The sequence below is a fragment of the Colossoma macropomum genome, unplaced genomic scaffold, assembly GCF_904425465.1.
Source record: "Colossoma macropomum unplaced genomic scaffold, Colossoma_macropomum, whole genome shotgun sequence".
Lineage (NCBI taxonomy): Eukaryota > Metazoa > Chordata > Actinopteri > Characiformes > Serrasalmidae > Colossoma > Colossoma macropomum.
The window spans coordinates 18,932,682-18,947,955 of NW_023494801.1; the positions used below are offsets into that span (position 1 = coordinate 18,932,682).

Genomic DNA, 15,274 nt, shown 5'->3' on the forward strand with positions numbered 1-15,274 from the left:
CAATGTATTATTATTATTATTATTACTCAGTATTATACATGTACAATATGTTTCTCGTGTTCACAGCTTGTTCACTCCAAGCTGACACACTAATCTCAAGCTAATAATCGACTCAGTACTACAGCAGTCCACGCTGTGCTGTTCCATCCCTTTCAGCGCCAGATGTTGTATTTTCACGCTTCCAGAATCTCTCCTTTTTCTTTTCTCTTTTTCCCTGCAGTCCAGCGACCCCCTCGCCTGACCCGGTCTGCGTAAACAGAGCTTAAGAGAGCTCGGCTTATTTGAATGGGACATATAAGGGCCATCGGTAAAGCGAGTTCAAGGTGGAAAAAGTGACAGCGGCCGTTCTAATGCCATGCTGCTGACATCACCCAGAGCGCGACGTCACGGTAGCTGCGGCCAATCGGCGCGCGCTACGGCCACGCGCAGCTGGGAAGAGTTTAAAAAAGATTGAAAAAGTGTTGATGTGGTGCGAAGCGCTTTCTAATGCACATATAGCGGAGAGGAGGAGAGGAAAAGGAGGACAGAGGTACCTCAGCATCAGCGCCGTTCAGCGTGTACAGCCGTTGGGGCAGGTTAACTTTACTTCACGCCTTCAGCCGTTTTCCCACTTTTGACACCTCCTTCCCGCTCGCGCTCAGCTCCGCAGGCTCCGCGCTCCCTCAGGCTGGTTCAGCTCGACTCTGAGAACCGTCACCGTCAGCATGGCGCAGCAGCACTTCAGGAGCGGCCCGGCTTTCGGACTTTCCGCCGAAGTGAAGAGTAAGGTAGGGCAGGCCGCCTTCTCTTTCAGTTTGTCTGTCAGAGCCGTTGTTTTTGAGGGATGTGAGGGATGGGCGCGAGCGCAGGCAGCAGCACGTGAGCGCGCGCCGAGCTTTAAATGGGAACTTCGCCAATTTTTCGAATTCAGTGGTTGAGATGTCAACAAAGTAATTCAGAGAGGTTTGGTGTGAAGTGGTTCATTTGTAGAGAAATTTACCCACTCAGATTTCTTAACAGTGGTGGTGATGGGAACCAGAGTCGCCATGTCTTCAACACACATACAGCCACTTTATTTACTATCCAAAACCACCAGTGAGCCTACACCTGTCCACTGAGTTTAATATGTAATATTGGTGATGGTAAAATAGTCATAAATCTGAACAAAATCTGACTATTTTGCCTTAGAACACCCATCATATATCCCTCCACAATGATTCAAATAAATGGATTAAAATACATTTAAATCAAAACTTTATCACAAAACCACAATAAAACAGTGTCAGACATCAAGCAGCATATATCTACCCACTTCATGTATAACTTTCTTTGGAGGGAGATTAAACACCTCAGACGTCTGGTTCCCATCACCACCACTATAAACAATTTTGCCTTGGCAAGTCTCTAGAACAGGGCATTTCACACCAAACCACTCTGAATTACATATATCCCAGCCATTTAATTAAGTAGAATTTTTTAAAGATTAGTGGAGTTCCCCTTTATATGAGGAGGAGGCGGTGGCACAGTGAACGGACACTGAGGAGAAATAGGAACACACTCATATCTACACACAAGCCTACGTGGAAAGAATATAAAGTGGTGTGTGTTTGTCTGTGTGTGTGTGTGTGAGAGAGAGAGAGAGAGAGAGAGAGAGTCAGAATGTGTGTTCATGTGTGTAAGCTGTGTAAGTGTCTGTGGGGGCGTGAAAGAGAGTGAGCTTTTGGTAAATGATTGAGTCCTAAAAGTACTTTATTTTTCCTGCATAATTCAGTGGTTGAGATGTAAACAACGTCAGTCGGAGCTGTTTGATGTGAAATGGTTCATTTGTAGAGAAACTCATATTTCCTTACAGTGGTGGTGACAGAAACCAGGAGTCACAACGTGAACAATGAATATAGCCATTTTATTTACTATGAGTTTTCATATGTAATGTTGATAATGGTTAAAATCCAAAGCTTTCTTTGGGGACTATTTTGCCTCACAACACCCTGCATGTACCTCGCCACCATGAATGAATAAAAAAATATGTTTTCATTTACAAAACTATTGCAAAAGATTTCTGTGACGTTTCTTTCAGGGGTTTTAAAACTCTTAAGGTGCCTGGTTCCTATCACCCGTGAACAATTCTCTAAAATAACGCATTCTGTGTCCACATTCAAGCACTCTGAACAACTTTTACTACATCTTAACAATTTAATCATGCAGAAATGTTCAAAAATCTGAAATTCTCAAAATGCTATTATACTATAAAACGCTATATACAAAATGTTACTATATCAAAGCTGCTTAGGCAGCACAGTAACTAAATATGTTCATGCCACTAAAGCTTACTGAATCACACTGAAACAGACAGAACAAGAGGAAGACTGTGTGTGACAGAGACTTAAACCCAGTAAACAAAGCTGTTGTTTTTATGCCTTGTGCTTTAAGTGTAACTCGTGTAATTGTCTTAGGCCACGTCATGCTGAGATCTTGCTTCCAACTGTCATGTAGGATGGAAAATGAGAACAGGCTACTGATTAACACTTCGCTTCCACCTACCTGACACAGCTAGCAGGCTATCAGAAGGCAGCAACCTGTCAACTTCAGCTGTAGCCTGGAAGAGAACGAATATTTAGCCTGCCGTCTTGAAAATGAAGGGCCAGCAGCAGAGGCCACTTCACCCACATTTGCTGTGATGAATATATTTTGACATTTGACCCACAGCTCTGGCAACACATGCATGTATTTGTGGTGTGTAAGTGATCTTAAATGTGCATGGTTTTGTTTAAACATATTCCAAATGTAGTTTGTTTAGTCAGAGCACAAGAGATCTTGTGTCTCGTAAGTCTACGTGACTCTGTCTGTTTTTACTGTTTTTCATAATACGCTTTGATTTAGTGCCAGTCAAAATAATTAGCCTTTTCCCCATTGAACCAGCCTATCAACTTGTCAGCTTAAGTCTTTCCCAGTTTAGCAACCATATTATAGTCACTCATTTCATTATTTCCCAGCATACACTTTGGAATTATTTTCAGATAAATATAACCAACTTTGTTGTACATACTTGAAGAAAATGATTCTAATATGATGCTATTACTTTACATGAGTGGTCACCAAGCCCAGTCCAGGATATCTACCTTCCTGTGGAGTCTAGCTCCAACCACAGTTTGCCACACCTGCTCCAGCTAAAAGACTTCTAGACAAACATTTCAATAGGATGCATTTGTGTTAGGTGAGGAAGCAGGGGTAGCCTCTCCTGGAGGAAAGTTGGTGACCACTGCTGTACATCATAGGTTTCATATGTGTTGTAGGGAGCTGTAAAAAAAAAAAGAAGAAATGAGTTTAGATGTGTTTTAGAGCTGTAGTTGATTCTCTAATAATAATGACATTGTAATGAAATTAACTTCCAGAATGCCTAATATTTGTAAAGTGGTGATCAAATATAAAGACAGATAACTTGACAAGAACTTACAGTAAATAGATGAATAAAGAATATTATTTATCATTTAATAACTTCTTGCTCTTCCCAAAAAGCTCCATAAAACTTCTAGTTTAGAATATTTCTGTCTACACTGTGTAATAGTTTATAATATTTTAGTCTACACTGTATAAGTTATTATTGAATAAAATAACAACAATTATTAATATGACAAGTAAATCCAAATGAACGGTAGTGTGTTCTAAACCAGGACAGTGAGCACCACCATGAATGCAGTGTATATTAGTGATTTGGGTCACTGTGCCCATTTGAGTGACAGCCTTGTGGCTTACTGGTCCCCATATAAGGAAGAGGAGAGCTCTCTGTGTGTCTGCAGCCTGGGGAAAGTGGCTTATTGTAAACAGTTTGGGTTTTGAGGTGGAGCACCAACGGACATCCTAGCCGTAGAGAGGAGAGATAAAATACCACTGGGGAAAACCTTCAGTCCAAACTCAAACGAGTGCTCGTCACCTTATAGTTAAATCGGAAATCCAGTTTTCAGCAGACTGCAGAAGCAAGACTGTGTGTTTTCATTCTTTCCAAACTCAGAGATCATCTGGCAGTTTCGACACGGGCCGCCACACTGCCGTCTTTGTCAACACTGATTATATGCTCTTCCTACTCACTTCATAATCCTCTACTGCAAAGGGCAAGAGTAGATACGCTAAGCTAATGAATAGTTCACAGGTATTTGTAGCGCAATCATAAAGGGGGCCAAGCACATTACTCCAGCAGTTAGTTACTGTATCCCTGCTTCAGATAACCCGTATGGGCCCAGACACTATTTAGCAAGAGAGAGAGAAAAAGACAGAAAGAAAGGAGAGAAAATGGGCAGTGTTGATTGCATTCCTCATGTCCAGAGTGAGAAGGAAAAAAAGCCCAACAAATGGAGGCCCGAGCAAAATTCCTTGGCAGGAGACGACGGCTGTCCGTCTTGGCATCCTTTAATCGGACGTGGTTAGCATGTGCAGCCGCTTCGCTTTAAAAGGACAGGCCTTGGAGAGAGATGGAGGGAGAGAGAGCGAGAGAGTGAGAGAGAGAGAGAGAGAGAGAGAGAAAAAGAAAGAGAAGGGAATAGAGATGGAGGATAAAGAGAAAGATGAGTGGAAACCTGTAAGATGATGGATGGACAGTTGTTGGGGGGTGACATGGAGAAATGAGTGTGTATACATGAGAAAGAGACAGAGAGAAAGAGAGAGAGAGACAGTGAGAGAGAGAACAAGAGAGTAAGGCAGAGAGCTGTTTCTCCCAAGTTTGGTGTGCTGGAGTGGAAGCCAAGCAAACCCCTGCTGCTTTGAAATCAGTGTTATTGTTGGCACTCTTTCATTCTGCCTCTCTCTCTCTCTCTCTCTCTCTCTCTCTCTCTCTCTCTCTCTCTCTCTCTCTCTCTCCCCCTCTCTCTCACTTGTGTTGTCAGACTCAGGCAGCACAAACATTTCAGAAAGGAAGAAAGAGAAAGACTAGATCAGTTCCCCTTCAACACACCTCAACTTTCAGCTGTTGCGAGTCGACACAAAAAAATACAAGTAAAGTGAATATTACAGTTCTGTATGCAGGAATGTCCCCAGGCCTTTTTCATATTACTCCTGCTATTCCTCATTACCCCAGCCGCCCAGCCCGTCTCATAGGCATTATTTTGAGAAGTCTGCTGTTTCAAAAAAAGAGAAGGAAAGGAATGTCATTTATGGGGCTAGTAAAAAAGTAGCAGTAGAGCTTTGATCATATTTTGGTTTATAAACTATGGTAAATGCTGTTGTGCAACTGGATGCATAGTTTACATTTCTAGACAAATAGCATTTAGAATTTTTTCCTTTAATGAAATATTGGACGAAAGCTCTGGGTGATGGTTAAGGTTAGGTCTAGGGTTTGTCCTGAGTAAGTTGTTGTTAGTTTGCTTCTTTGTTCCATAAAACCTATTGTCTTTCACCATCTTTATGTCTCTTAAATGCTCTGGTGGTTTTGAGCGTGATGATGGCCGTCTTTGAGATTACCATATAACATTTTCAGCTTTTGGTGCCCTTTACTGTAAGTGAAAGATGTTTGCAATAAGTTTGTAAATAAGGTATAAATCTCTGTCATCATAATGATACACTAGTTGTTTTTAACTCTTTAAAATGTGGGCTTTACTGTTCCGTGACTATTGTTAATTATTCATTAATTACTATGACACTAATATGTAAGTATTTATAGGAGTGAAGAGTTAACGTGTGAGCCAGATACAGGCCCTTCCTGTCTAAAAGGGTAAATTTAACTGCATTGTCCCAATATAATTCATCTTATCCTGAGATAATAACTCTATTAACAGGAGCACATTTTGATTTGAGCCCATGCCCCATGGATCACGCACACTCCCTTGTAGAGAAAGAGTAACAAATATGATGTAGGTGTGTTAATGGCTTTCAGGTGACCTCTGTTTAACATCTAACCTCCAGCTGGCCCAGAAGTACGACCCTCAGAAGGAGGAGGAGCTCAGGCTTTGGATTCAGGAGGTGACGGGCCGCAAGGTTCCAGACAACTTCATGGAGGGCCTTAAAGACGGAGTCATTCTCTGCGAGTGAGTAACAGCTTCAGATGTTCAGCACGGAATTAACCCAGTTCTTCACAGAGATAACAATGACATTTTGTTTTATGGCTGAATGTTACAGTTCTGATAAGAATTTGGCAGAATTTGCCAAAAACAGCTTCTCAACAAGCACATACACAAGTTTGGAATCGTGTCATATTAGTATAGTTATTTTAAAGTAGACACCAGTTTTAAATGTTTTATACAATACTTATTTTTTGTAGCAGCAAGATGTTACTAAATGATTTATATATCGTAATTATCTGTTTATAGTAAGTTCTTGTCAAGTTATATCCTCAAAATTTGATCACTGCTTTTCAAATACAAGCCATACTGAATATTAATTTTATTATGATTTCATTCTTGATGTTATACAGCTTTCTCTGTGATCATGTTCATTGTGTTGGAAACATCTGAAAAGTCCTAAAACGTATGTCAGTATCATTTTATGTACTGTCCAAAGAAAAACGTGTATCTTCATGTTTGTAGATATTTATTTTTCTTCATCATTTGAACATGGTGGCTTTCCTTTACATTTTCTGTACATTTCATGATGAATGGACCAATAGAAATGCTCCAGTATCACATGGAATAAAATCTCTTTACATTAACTTGCATTAAAGGTTAAGAACATTTTTGCCCTCTCCTGTAAGGGTGCTATTTTGGAGATACTTGTTTTTCTTTGGATAGTAATGATATGCATCTGCAGCAAAATTAATTTTATAGCATTGAATTCAGAGCTTTTAAACCTTTAAAAAGCATTGTCTTTGTGCTGATCATATAGCCATGTGTTGTGCACAAGCTTTTTTAGTCCTGGAAATGACATCATTCTTTGTTCTTCATTCTTGTTTGTCCAGACTTATCAACGCTCTCCAGCCCGGATCTGTGAAAAAGATCAACAACTCCACTCAGAATTGGCATCAGGTGAACAGTACTATTCTGAAAACAGCGTACATCCCAGCAGATGCTTTCCTAAAAATCTCAGAATGCTCTAGAAGCCTGCGTCACACTGCGGCCCTCCCCGGCCACCAGGCACTCTGGAACGCCCCTGCTCTAGTGCAGCTGTTCGTCTCCCCCTGTCCGTAATGCAGTATAAAACCCAGCAGTAAGCCAACTTGCATGATTTAAGCAGCGTAAAGTGCTGTAACACATGCATATCTGGGTCAAACCTGCATCTGAGGATGTTCCCCCCCACTGAAACCATACTGAACTAATAAAAACACAGCTACACAATGAAATTAGGTAAGCACAGCATTTACTACTGTAGGCTGACGGCAGCCTTATAAATTAAGTCAAGACTGTTCAGCCATCAACATTAAGTGAACTCAATAAATGAGTGCTTACAGAATGTCAACTGAGACAGAATATTACTTGAGTGTAAATACAAAACTAAAAATAATATTTCACTTTAAATCAACTAGTTTCAGGTTTATAAATTTCATTAACAGGTTAATTTATTGGAGAACGTTTTATGTCAGATTGTACAATATTTCATCTTTGAAATTGTATATTTCAGTCAGTTGTCAGGTATTTTTGCAAAATAGGGATTCTTCTGTAGTATTCATATATTTCTATCAAACTTATGAATTATTAATTTCTTACAATTTCTATTTTATAAGCTGTTTCGACTGTGTATTTTCTTAAAAGAGACTAATCCTATTTCCTTCAAACTTTTTCCTGAATGCAAAATGTTGTGTCAGACTGACAGACAGAAAATGACAGATGTCCTTCAGGGTTAAATAATGTTTGAAACATTACTTATTTGAGAGATGTGATAGGTAATAATATGTAATATATAATAAAAAAAAAGTGTTTTAGTAGTTACTTCAAGCACAGCAGGTCTTTTGGAACTTTAATGGACTGGTTATAGAAACAGTGCTTTTATGTCAGAGTTTTTCTCTCTAGACTCTAAGTTCTAGATTAATTTGTGAGTTTGCATGTAATTTAGCTCTAAAAGACAAGCTGATTGGAGCTTTAAAGCTAAGCTGGCATACTGGTCGGTATTACCGTGAACTCTAAAACCTGCTACTGCTTTTATTTGACAGAAACTTAGCAAAATACTTGTCCTGCCTTCAATTCATCTCCAAGTCAGTGCAGTCCAATACACAACCTGCCAGTTCAGTAGCAGTTCGTTTAGTTAGCCGTGAGCGATGTGAAGGTTGCTATTTACATTCCATAGTGCTCCACCACTGAACTGTACTGATCTCATCGTGTGTCCACACCGCTCTCTCCTCCACCCACCCTAGAAAGGAAGAAACATTTCTATATGTTTAATACATCACTTCTCCGCTACAGCTGAGCTGTCATTTGAGCAAGGGCGATCAGATCTATTCTGTTTCACATGAAGATGGTATGTGGCTACTGGAACACCAGATAACACTGGAGGTTTTCGTGTTTGCTCTTTGACCATATGCCCATATGGGGTACATGTACAGTTCTGGTCAAAGCGTACAAAGTACACCTGCTCTTATGATACCAATGTTAAAGTTAAATGAACTTCTCTAAACCTGCCTATGTGGTTTTTATATTAGCAGATGATCGTAGGTGAGTTGTACTGAAGATTTTAATTTCTGAACACTTTTTTTTGGAAATCTCATAAATTCCAGTGAAATGATCATGTAAAGTCTGGGAAACATCTGGGAAGACTTGTTTCCCATGAAAGCCTGGACTGAATTTGTGTTCAATAGCAAAGGGTGGCTGTTTTAATGGTTGAAAAACAACAGTGATGTAAATATTATCAATTATGAAAAAAATGTCAAACGTTCGACCAGTAGTGTGCAGTAGTTCTGTTTTCAGCCCCGACTATAACATATGTTGTTTGGTTCGTTTGTCCATTAAGTGTAAGGGACACTGGTCATTACTTCCAGATTTGAATAGAATGTGTTGTGGCACAGATCTCATCCTGTAATTGAATGCAATACACCCATGTTTATAGATGGCTGTATTTCTGTTACCCAAATCATCAACCACAACGCAGTTTGCTCCTCTTTTCGCAGCTGGAAAACATTGGCAATTTTGTCCGAGCAATCCAGGAGTACGGCCTGAAGCCACATGACATCTTCGAGGCCAATGACCTGTTTGAGAATGTCAACCACACTCAGGTTCAGAGCACTCTGATTGCTCTGGCTGGGATGGTAAGTGAAATGCATGCCTAGCTAAGTACGCCTCCATGCAGGGTGCATCTGCATGCACATGTATTTCCTGAGAGCTGTCAAACATACGGGCTTCCACACTCTGCTAATCAGAAACAGTTGTATTGGAGTCTCAAAAACCAGATGAGCCGAATCAGAAAATCCACTCACTCGATGTGCAGGCCTGGCTGTGGGAATAAAGTAAAGAATGAAAGGCATTGGTCCCATAGGGGGGCTGTGGAGAACTCCAGTGTGTAACAAATTCCTCCTGACCATCAGCTTATACCAGACCAAAACAAATCCAGAGTTTCTAGAAGTGACTGAGCTGAAGTCCTTTTTGGCAGTTTTGGAGGGTAATAATATTTTTTTTGTAAAGTGCTTTTTCTATGTGAGTCATTGACAACTTTCACATAAATGAGATAAAATAATGAAAACTCCAAATGAAAAGACATTTTGTCATTTTGATGTGAATAAATTCAAAAACTCAGTTAGGTTCATATGTTTCTTATTCATTTTTATGCTAATAATAATGGAATACTGCAGTGGAAGACAGAAGACAAAATGCATCATATGCATGGTTAATAAAGCTTACAGTTATGGCAGAGTTGCTGTTTGGAAACTGACGCAAGCTGATGTAATGACCAGCACATTTATTTGCCATTAATAGTAGTTAGGCAGATGGGGGTTTTCTTTTAAGAACCTCAAGTCCATTAGTATCACAGTGATTCTATTCTTCAACAAGAATTTATCTAGTTCTGAAGCTGTTCTGAAGGCAATCAGCATTAGCTTTTGTGATAAATCCTCTTGTTGCATTGGTCTCCCATATAATGTACACTAACCCATATCCCTATACTATGTTCAGGCTAAATCCAAAGGCTTCCGTTCTAAGTACGATGTTGGGGTGAAGTATGCAGAGAAACAGCAGCGCAGGTTTGCCCCTGAGAAACTGAAGGAGGGACGCAATGTTATCGGCCTGCAGGTCAGTCCATGTGTGGGTCTGTCCCGTGTGTGTGTGTATCTTTGCTGTGTACAATTTTTAAAGCAAGTTTTGCAAAAAAAAAGTAATATTTAGTAGCTGAAGAGAATAGAATAAAAATGTTACAATGTTTTGGGTTTTTTAGGAAAATGTTTTTTAGTCTGTTTATAAGCTTGCTGTACATGCGAGGCTTTACCCTGTCATTCATGAAGGATTTTCCTTTTCTCGTTTTGGCACTTAGATGGGAACTAATAAGTTTGCCAGCCAGAAGGGTATGACATCATATGGCACACGGCGTCACCTTTATGACCCCAAAGTTGGCATGGAGAATCCCCTGGACCAGTCAACAATTAGCCTGCAGATGGGAACCAACAAAGGAGCCAATCAGGTGCTTATACTGTCTTTCCTGTTGTGTTCAGTTCACATGTGGTAAATGGTGACATATGTATCTGTATGTATATATAGAACAACAGAACTGTAAATTTAAAAAAAATGATAATAAACTAAAATAGTAAAATACTATAAAACAAGTATAAAATTAGCTAACATGAGGTCTGAGCTTAAGTCATTAGGCAGTGTTCCCCCATAGCAAGACCATAATGGCTTAAAGCACTTTCAGCTGTTCACTGTGAATATGACTAGAAGGCCAGTGCCTGGTGACCTGAGAGTTTTGTTTGATTTATACAGTGTTTGACATATATTCAGAATCAAAACCACTAAAAGCCTTGTAAACGTATACAAGTACCTTAAAATCAATTCGACTTTGGCTGGGAGACAAAAGGCATGAAGTAAGGATAGGAGCATTATGGACGGTTTCCTTGTTCCAGTAGGCATTATGAATAAGTTAAAGCATTAATATTGTCTTTTAAGGGTGTTCAGAAAAAAGAGTGTTAAAATAGCTTAACTGCCGGAGATGAATGCATAAATCAGCTTTTTGGCATCAGATTGGGTCAAGAAGCTTCTAATTTTGAAAATGTTGTTTAGATAATAAAGATCTGGTTCAGTAAGATTTGCAGTGTGAGTCTGAATATTAAGATCAACATCCATAAATCATATGAAAATATTTAGAGTAATCTGGGAAAATTTACATCTTGTTCAATAACTGTTCTCCTCGCTCTTCAGTCTGGGATGACAGCGCCGGGCACCAAGCGCCAAATCTTCGATAAGAAGCTGGACATGGAGAGCTGTGATACATCCATTGTTTCACTCCAGATGGGCACCAACAAGGTGGCTTCTCAGTCTGGCATGACCGTCTATGGCCTCCCGCGCCAAGTCTATGACAGAAAGTACTGCACCTACCCTGAAGACTACATGGACAACGGCCAGGACGTGCGGGAGATTGACGGATACCAGTATTCTGACTAAGCCGCATGGACAGCTACCCCGCACACTGCTTTTATTTTTTTTTTTTACATTCACCCTTTTCTTTTTTAAATTCACCCACTGTTTTCTTGTATTCTAAACGTCAACCCGCAACCAGAACTGTTAACAGGTGTCACAGCCATCAACCAAAGCTGAAAAGTAGGTCTGCTGACTTTTGAGAAATCTACGAAGAATTTTTGCTGTTTATTTTTTAATGTTACATTTTTTCTGCCACTGGCTATTCCTGCTTCTCACTCAGAATAGTACCTTTTTTATTTTATTTTTCGAGTGTAGCAGCATCTTATCACCTCATGTGCATGACATTCCGTTTACAGCAGAGGAAAGAAAACTGTGCTTCCTACCAGATATTACAGTGAAAAAAAATTCTTATTATTTCTTATGCTTCTATATTTATGATGCTTTATAGCTTTGTTTAGTTTAATTTAAGAGGAAATAGCCCCAAAAACCACTAATGCTGCAAATGATCACAAAGCTTGGGCTGTGAAGTTTGGTCAAAAAGAAAAGTAAAAATAGATATATTTAAAAAAAAAGAGTGTCCCACAAGGATGCTGTGCTACTAACCAACCACATCAACATGACTTCAGAAGCAGTGAACACTCACTAACATCTAACTAACAACCGCATCTGCCTTCTTTGATAGACGCCTCACTGCCTGTGAGGACACTGCAAACACATTAAGTTATTCCAGTTCGACATGCCGTTTTGATTTGGTCAGACTACTCTGTTCTCCTTCATGCTCGTTCCTACTCTTTCACTCCATAAAGAGCATCCGAAGACGGCTCTTAAACACATATCAGATCATCCAGCCGTGAGGCTTTAAATCAAGCTGAACTCCATAGGTACAGAACATGACCAGAGGAATGTACACTACTGCAGTATTGCATGGCTTTTGGAAGTGCGTAAAATTTCATATTCACGTTCCAATCACACTCTTTGCCTCGTTCTTAGTAATATGCAAAATGCCTTAACCATGCAAGGTAAGAAAATTTTAAGTGGCTTATGTGAGCTTATTATCAACGTATATGGTAGCTATATCCAAGTTATGGGTTATAGTTAATAGCAGTTGCAGATATATTTTAAGGAGTCAAGTCTGTTTGAATAGCCAGAGGTGCCTGATATGGTTAGAACTTGTATAGTAAGAAGCACCTGATGTAGTTTACAGAGAATGAGATTAGAATGAACGTGAGAGCTCATTGGAGACAAGCGGTGATTGTAGAGCAGAAGAATTCTTGGTGAAGTGGACGAAGGCAAATGCATCATCCTAGAATGCATCGTTCAGGTGCAGATCAGTCTTCAGCAAGGTGTGTAACTGCTGAGTACATGTGCCTCACTTACGAAATCCGATCCAGCATCCTCACATGCTGTTTTCTGGCTCAAATAGAATAGAGCATCCCAGTCTAAAAATGCATGAGGCAAAAGATTGCAATGATTAGATGTTCAAATATAACCACATGCACTCAGAACAGTGAGATCTAGGTTCAAGGCTGTTTTAACCTTTCCCCAAACATATGTGATCAGCCAAGACGTTTGGTGTCCGAAGTTTGCTTCTATAATGTCACTCAAAAAGACTTTTCAGCAGTGATGCTCATAACAAATCATTTGAATTGCTCAGCTGGAATCACATATCATTTACCGCCAGACACAAAAAAGTGAAACTTCGGTAAGATTAAAAAAGGGTCGTAATACCAAAATGTCAACAATGAATCTATCACATATTCAAAAACACTTTCCCAAACGATATTGACAAAAATGCAAAAAATCTCATTCATAAAGCTTTAATTTCATGTTAATTTCAGCGCTTTGTCAATTATTGTTTACAGAATCAGCAGGCCGCAAGTCATTCTGATTGGAGCAAGCTGAATCCAGTACGTGATAACGTAAGGCTTCCAAAAGAATTGAAATTTTCAAGATTGTTCAAACAGTCTAGCCAGTCAACTAAAGAAGCAAATGTTGATCACCAAACACGTCTTGGCAGACTTGATTGTGAGGCATTCCAAGTTTAGGCTAACTAAAGCTTGATTTTAACGCTACAGCAATTCATTTCATTCAGCATTTCATAAGCTACTTTGATTGCTTTTGCTCTTGCAAAAACAATGACATGACTGAATTGAAATGACCGATACACTCAAAGCCTGCATAGACCACTTTGTCTGTGGTACCACCCTACATGTGGGCCCTCCATGTCCTTCATTCTACAAGAGCCAGTGCGTAGATGAGTGTGAACACTAGGGCCCATTCAGACAAGTGTTTTAAGTGAGTGTTGCATCACCAATTATGAGGTCCGTAGGCCTGTTCTAGAGAGCCATCTAGTGGCCCGTTTGTGGTCTGACAAGAGAAAACTGTTGTGGTTGTAATCTGAACCTGTCTGTAAAACTAGATTTATGTGAGGTTTATTACATACTTCCCTTTCTATGGCATAGCTGGCACAGTAACTTTCTAAAGACAATAAAACGATGCCAAAGTATGTGTATACCAATGCATTATTAAGAGAGAAGGCGGTTATGCCTTGCACCTCGTAAAATGCAGCCACACACTTTTCTGTGTCAACCGTAAGCAAGCATTTGAACCATGCAACTAATAAAAGAGAGAGACTTCATACCAAACAAGACTGAATGTTACGTAAAGGGATCTAAATGCTGAGCTACTGTTTCTCTTGACACAAGGCATCAACAGGATATTATTTGATTATTGATTATTTATGTGGCTTACCATCAATGGCTGAGCAAGTGAAGGAGCATTAAACTACACTATTTTCAAAACAATGACTTTTTCTTCAGTTCTGGTGTGTTTGAGAAATACACATCACATTTACATATGGTTTACAATTACTATGGCTTACAAAAGTATGTGGACACATAACCATCCCATTCCAAAACCATGTGTCTGTGAGAACGTGTTCCCGTTCAGTCAAAATGTAATCAAAATATCAAAGTTCTGATTCATCCCAAAGGTATTCAGTGAGGTTGAAGTCAAAACTCCTGCAGGCCACTGGAGTTCCTCCACTCTAAACTTGTTAACCATGTCTTTATTGACCTTGCTTTGTGCACATGGGCAGTCACGCTGGAACAGGTAAAGGGTGTTGATGCCAAAAAGTTGGAAGCATGTAACTGTCTGAACTGTCTTTGTATGCTGTAACATTAACATTAGCCTTCACTGGGACTAAGGGGCCCAAAGCCTGAAAAACAGCCAGACCATTATCCCTCCTCCACCAAACTTGGTTGGCACTACACACTCCAGTAGGTAGCGTTCTCCTGGCTTTCGCCAATCCCATTTTTGTCCATCAGAATGCCAGATAGTGAAGCGCGATTCATTCAGAAAATGTTTTCAATGCTCCATTGTCTAATAGCAGTGTGTTTTACAGCGCTCCAGCCAACACTTGGCATGTATATAGTGATCTTAGACTTGTGAGCAGCTGCTCAGCCATGGAAACCCATATCAAGAACATCCTGAGGCACAGTTCTTGTGTTGATTTTGCTCCAAGTGGCAGTCTGGAACTCTGTAGTGAACAATGCAACAAAGAACAGGCTTTTTTTCCGCAGTACCTGCTTTAGTACTCACCGGCCCTACTTTGTGAGTTTGTGTCGTCTACGGCTTTATGGCTGAACTGTTGTTGCTTCTAAACATTTGCACTTCACAATAATAGTACTGACAGCTGACCAGGGCAAAAAATTCACAAACTGACTTGTGGCAAAGACTGATCAGTACAATCCAATGTTTGTCCATAAAGATTGCATGGCTATGTCCTTGATTGTATACACCTGTTAGCAATGTGTCAAACACCT

The 15,274-nt window shown here is 39.9% G+C and overlaps 1 protein-coding gene across 1 annotated transcript; it reads left to right on the forward strand.

Moving 5' to 3' along the window:
• Window positions 1-452: 452 nt before the first annotated feature.
• cnn1b (calponin 1, basic, smooth muscle, b) lies at window positions 453-13,956 on the forward strand. Its single transcript, XM_036589527.1, has 7 exons — window positions 453-767; window positions 5,872-5,993; window positions 6,860-6,926; window positions 8,999-9,136; window positions 9,996-10,112; window positions 10,351-10,497; window positions 11,232-13,956. The coding sequence occupies exons 1-7, from the start codon at window positions 705-707 to the stop codon at window positions 11,472-11,474; spliced, it is 897 nt and encodes a 298-aa protein (XP_036445420.1). The 5' UTR covers window positions 453-704; the 3' UTR covers window positions 11,475-13,956.
• The last annotated feature ends 1,318 nt before the right edge of the window (window positions 13,957-15,274 follow it).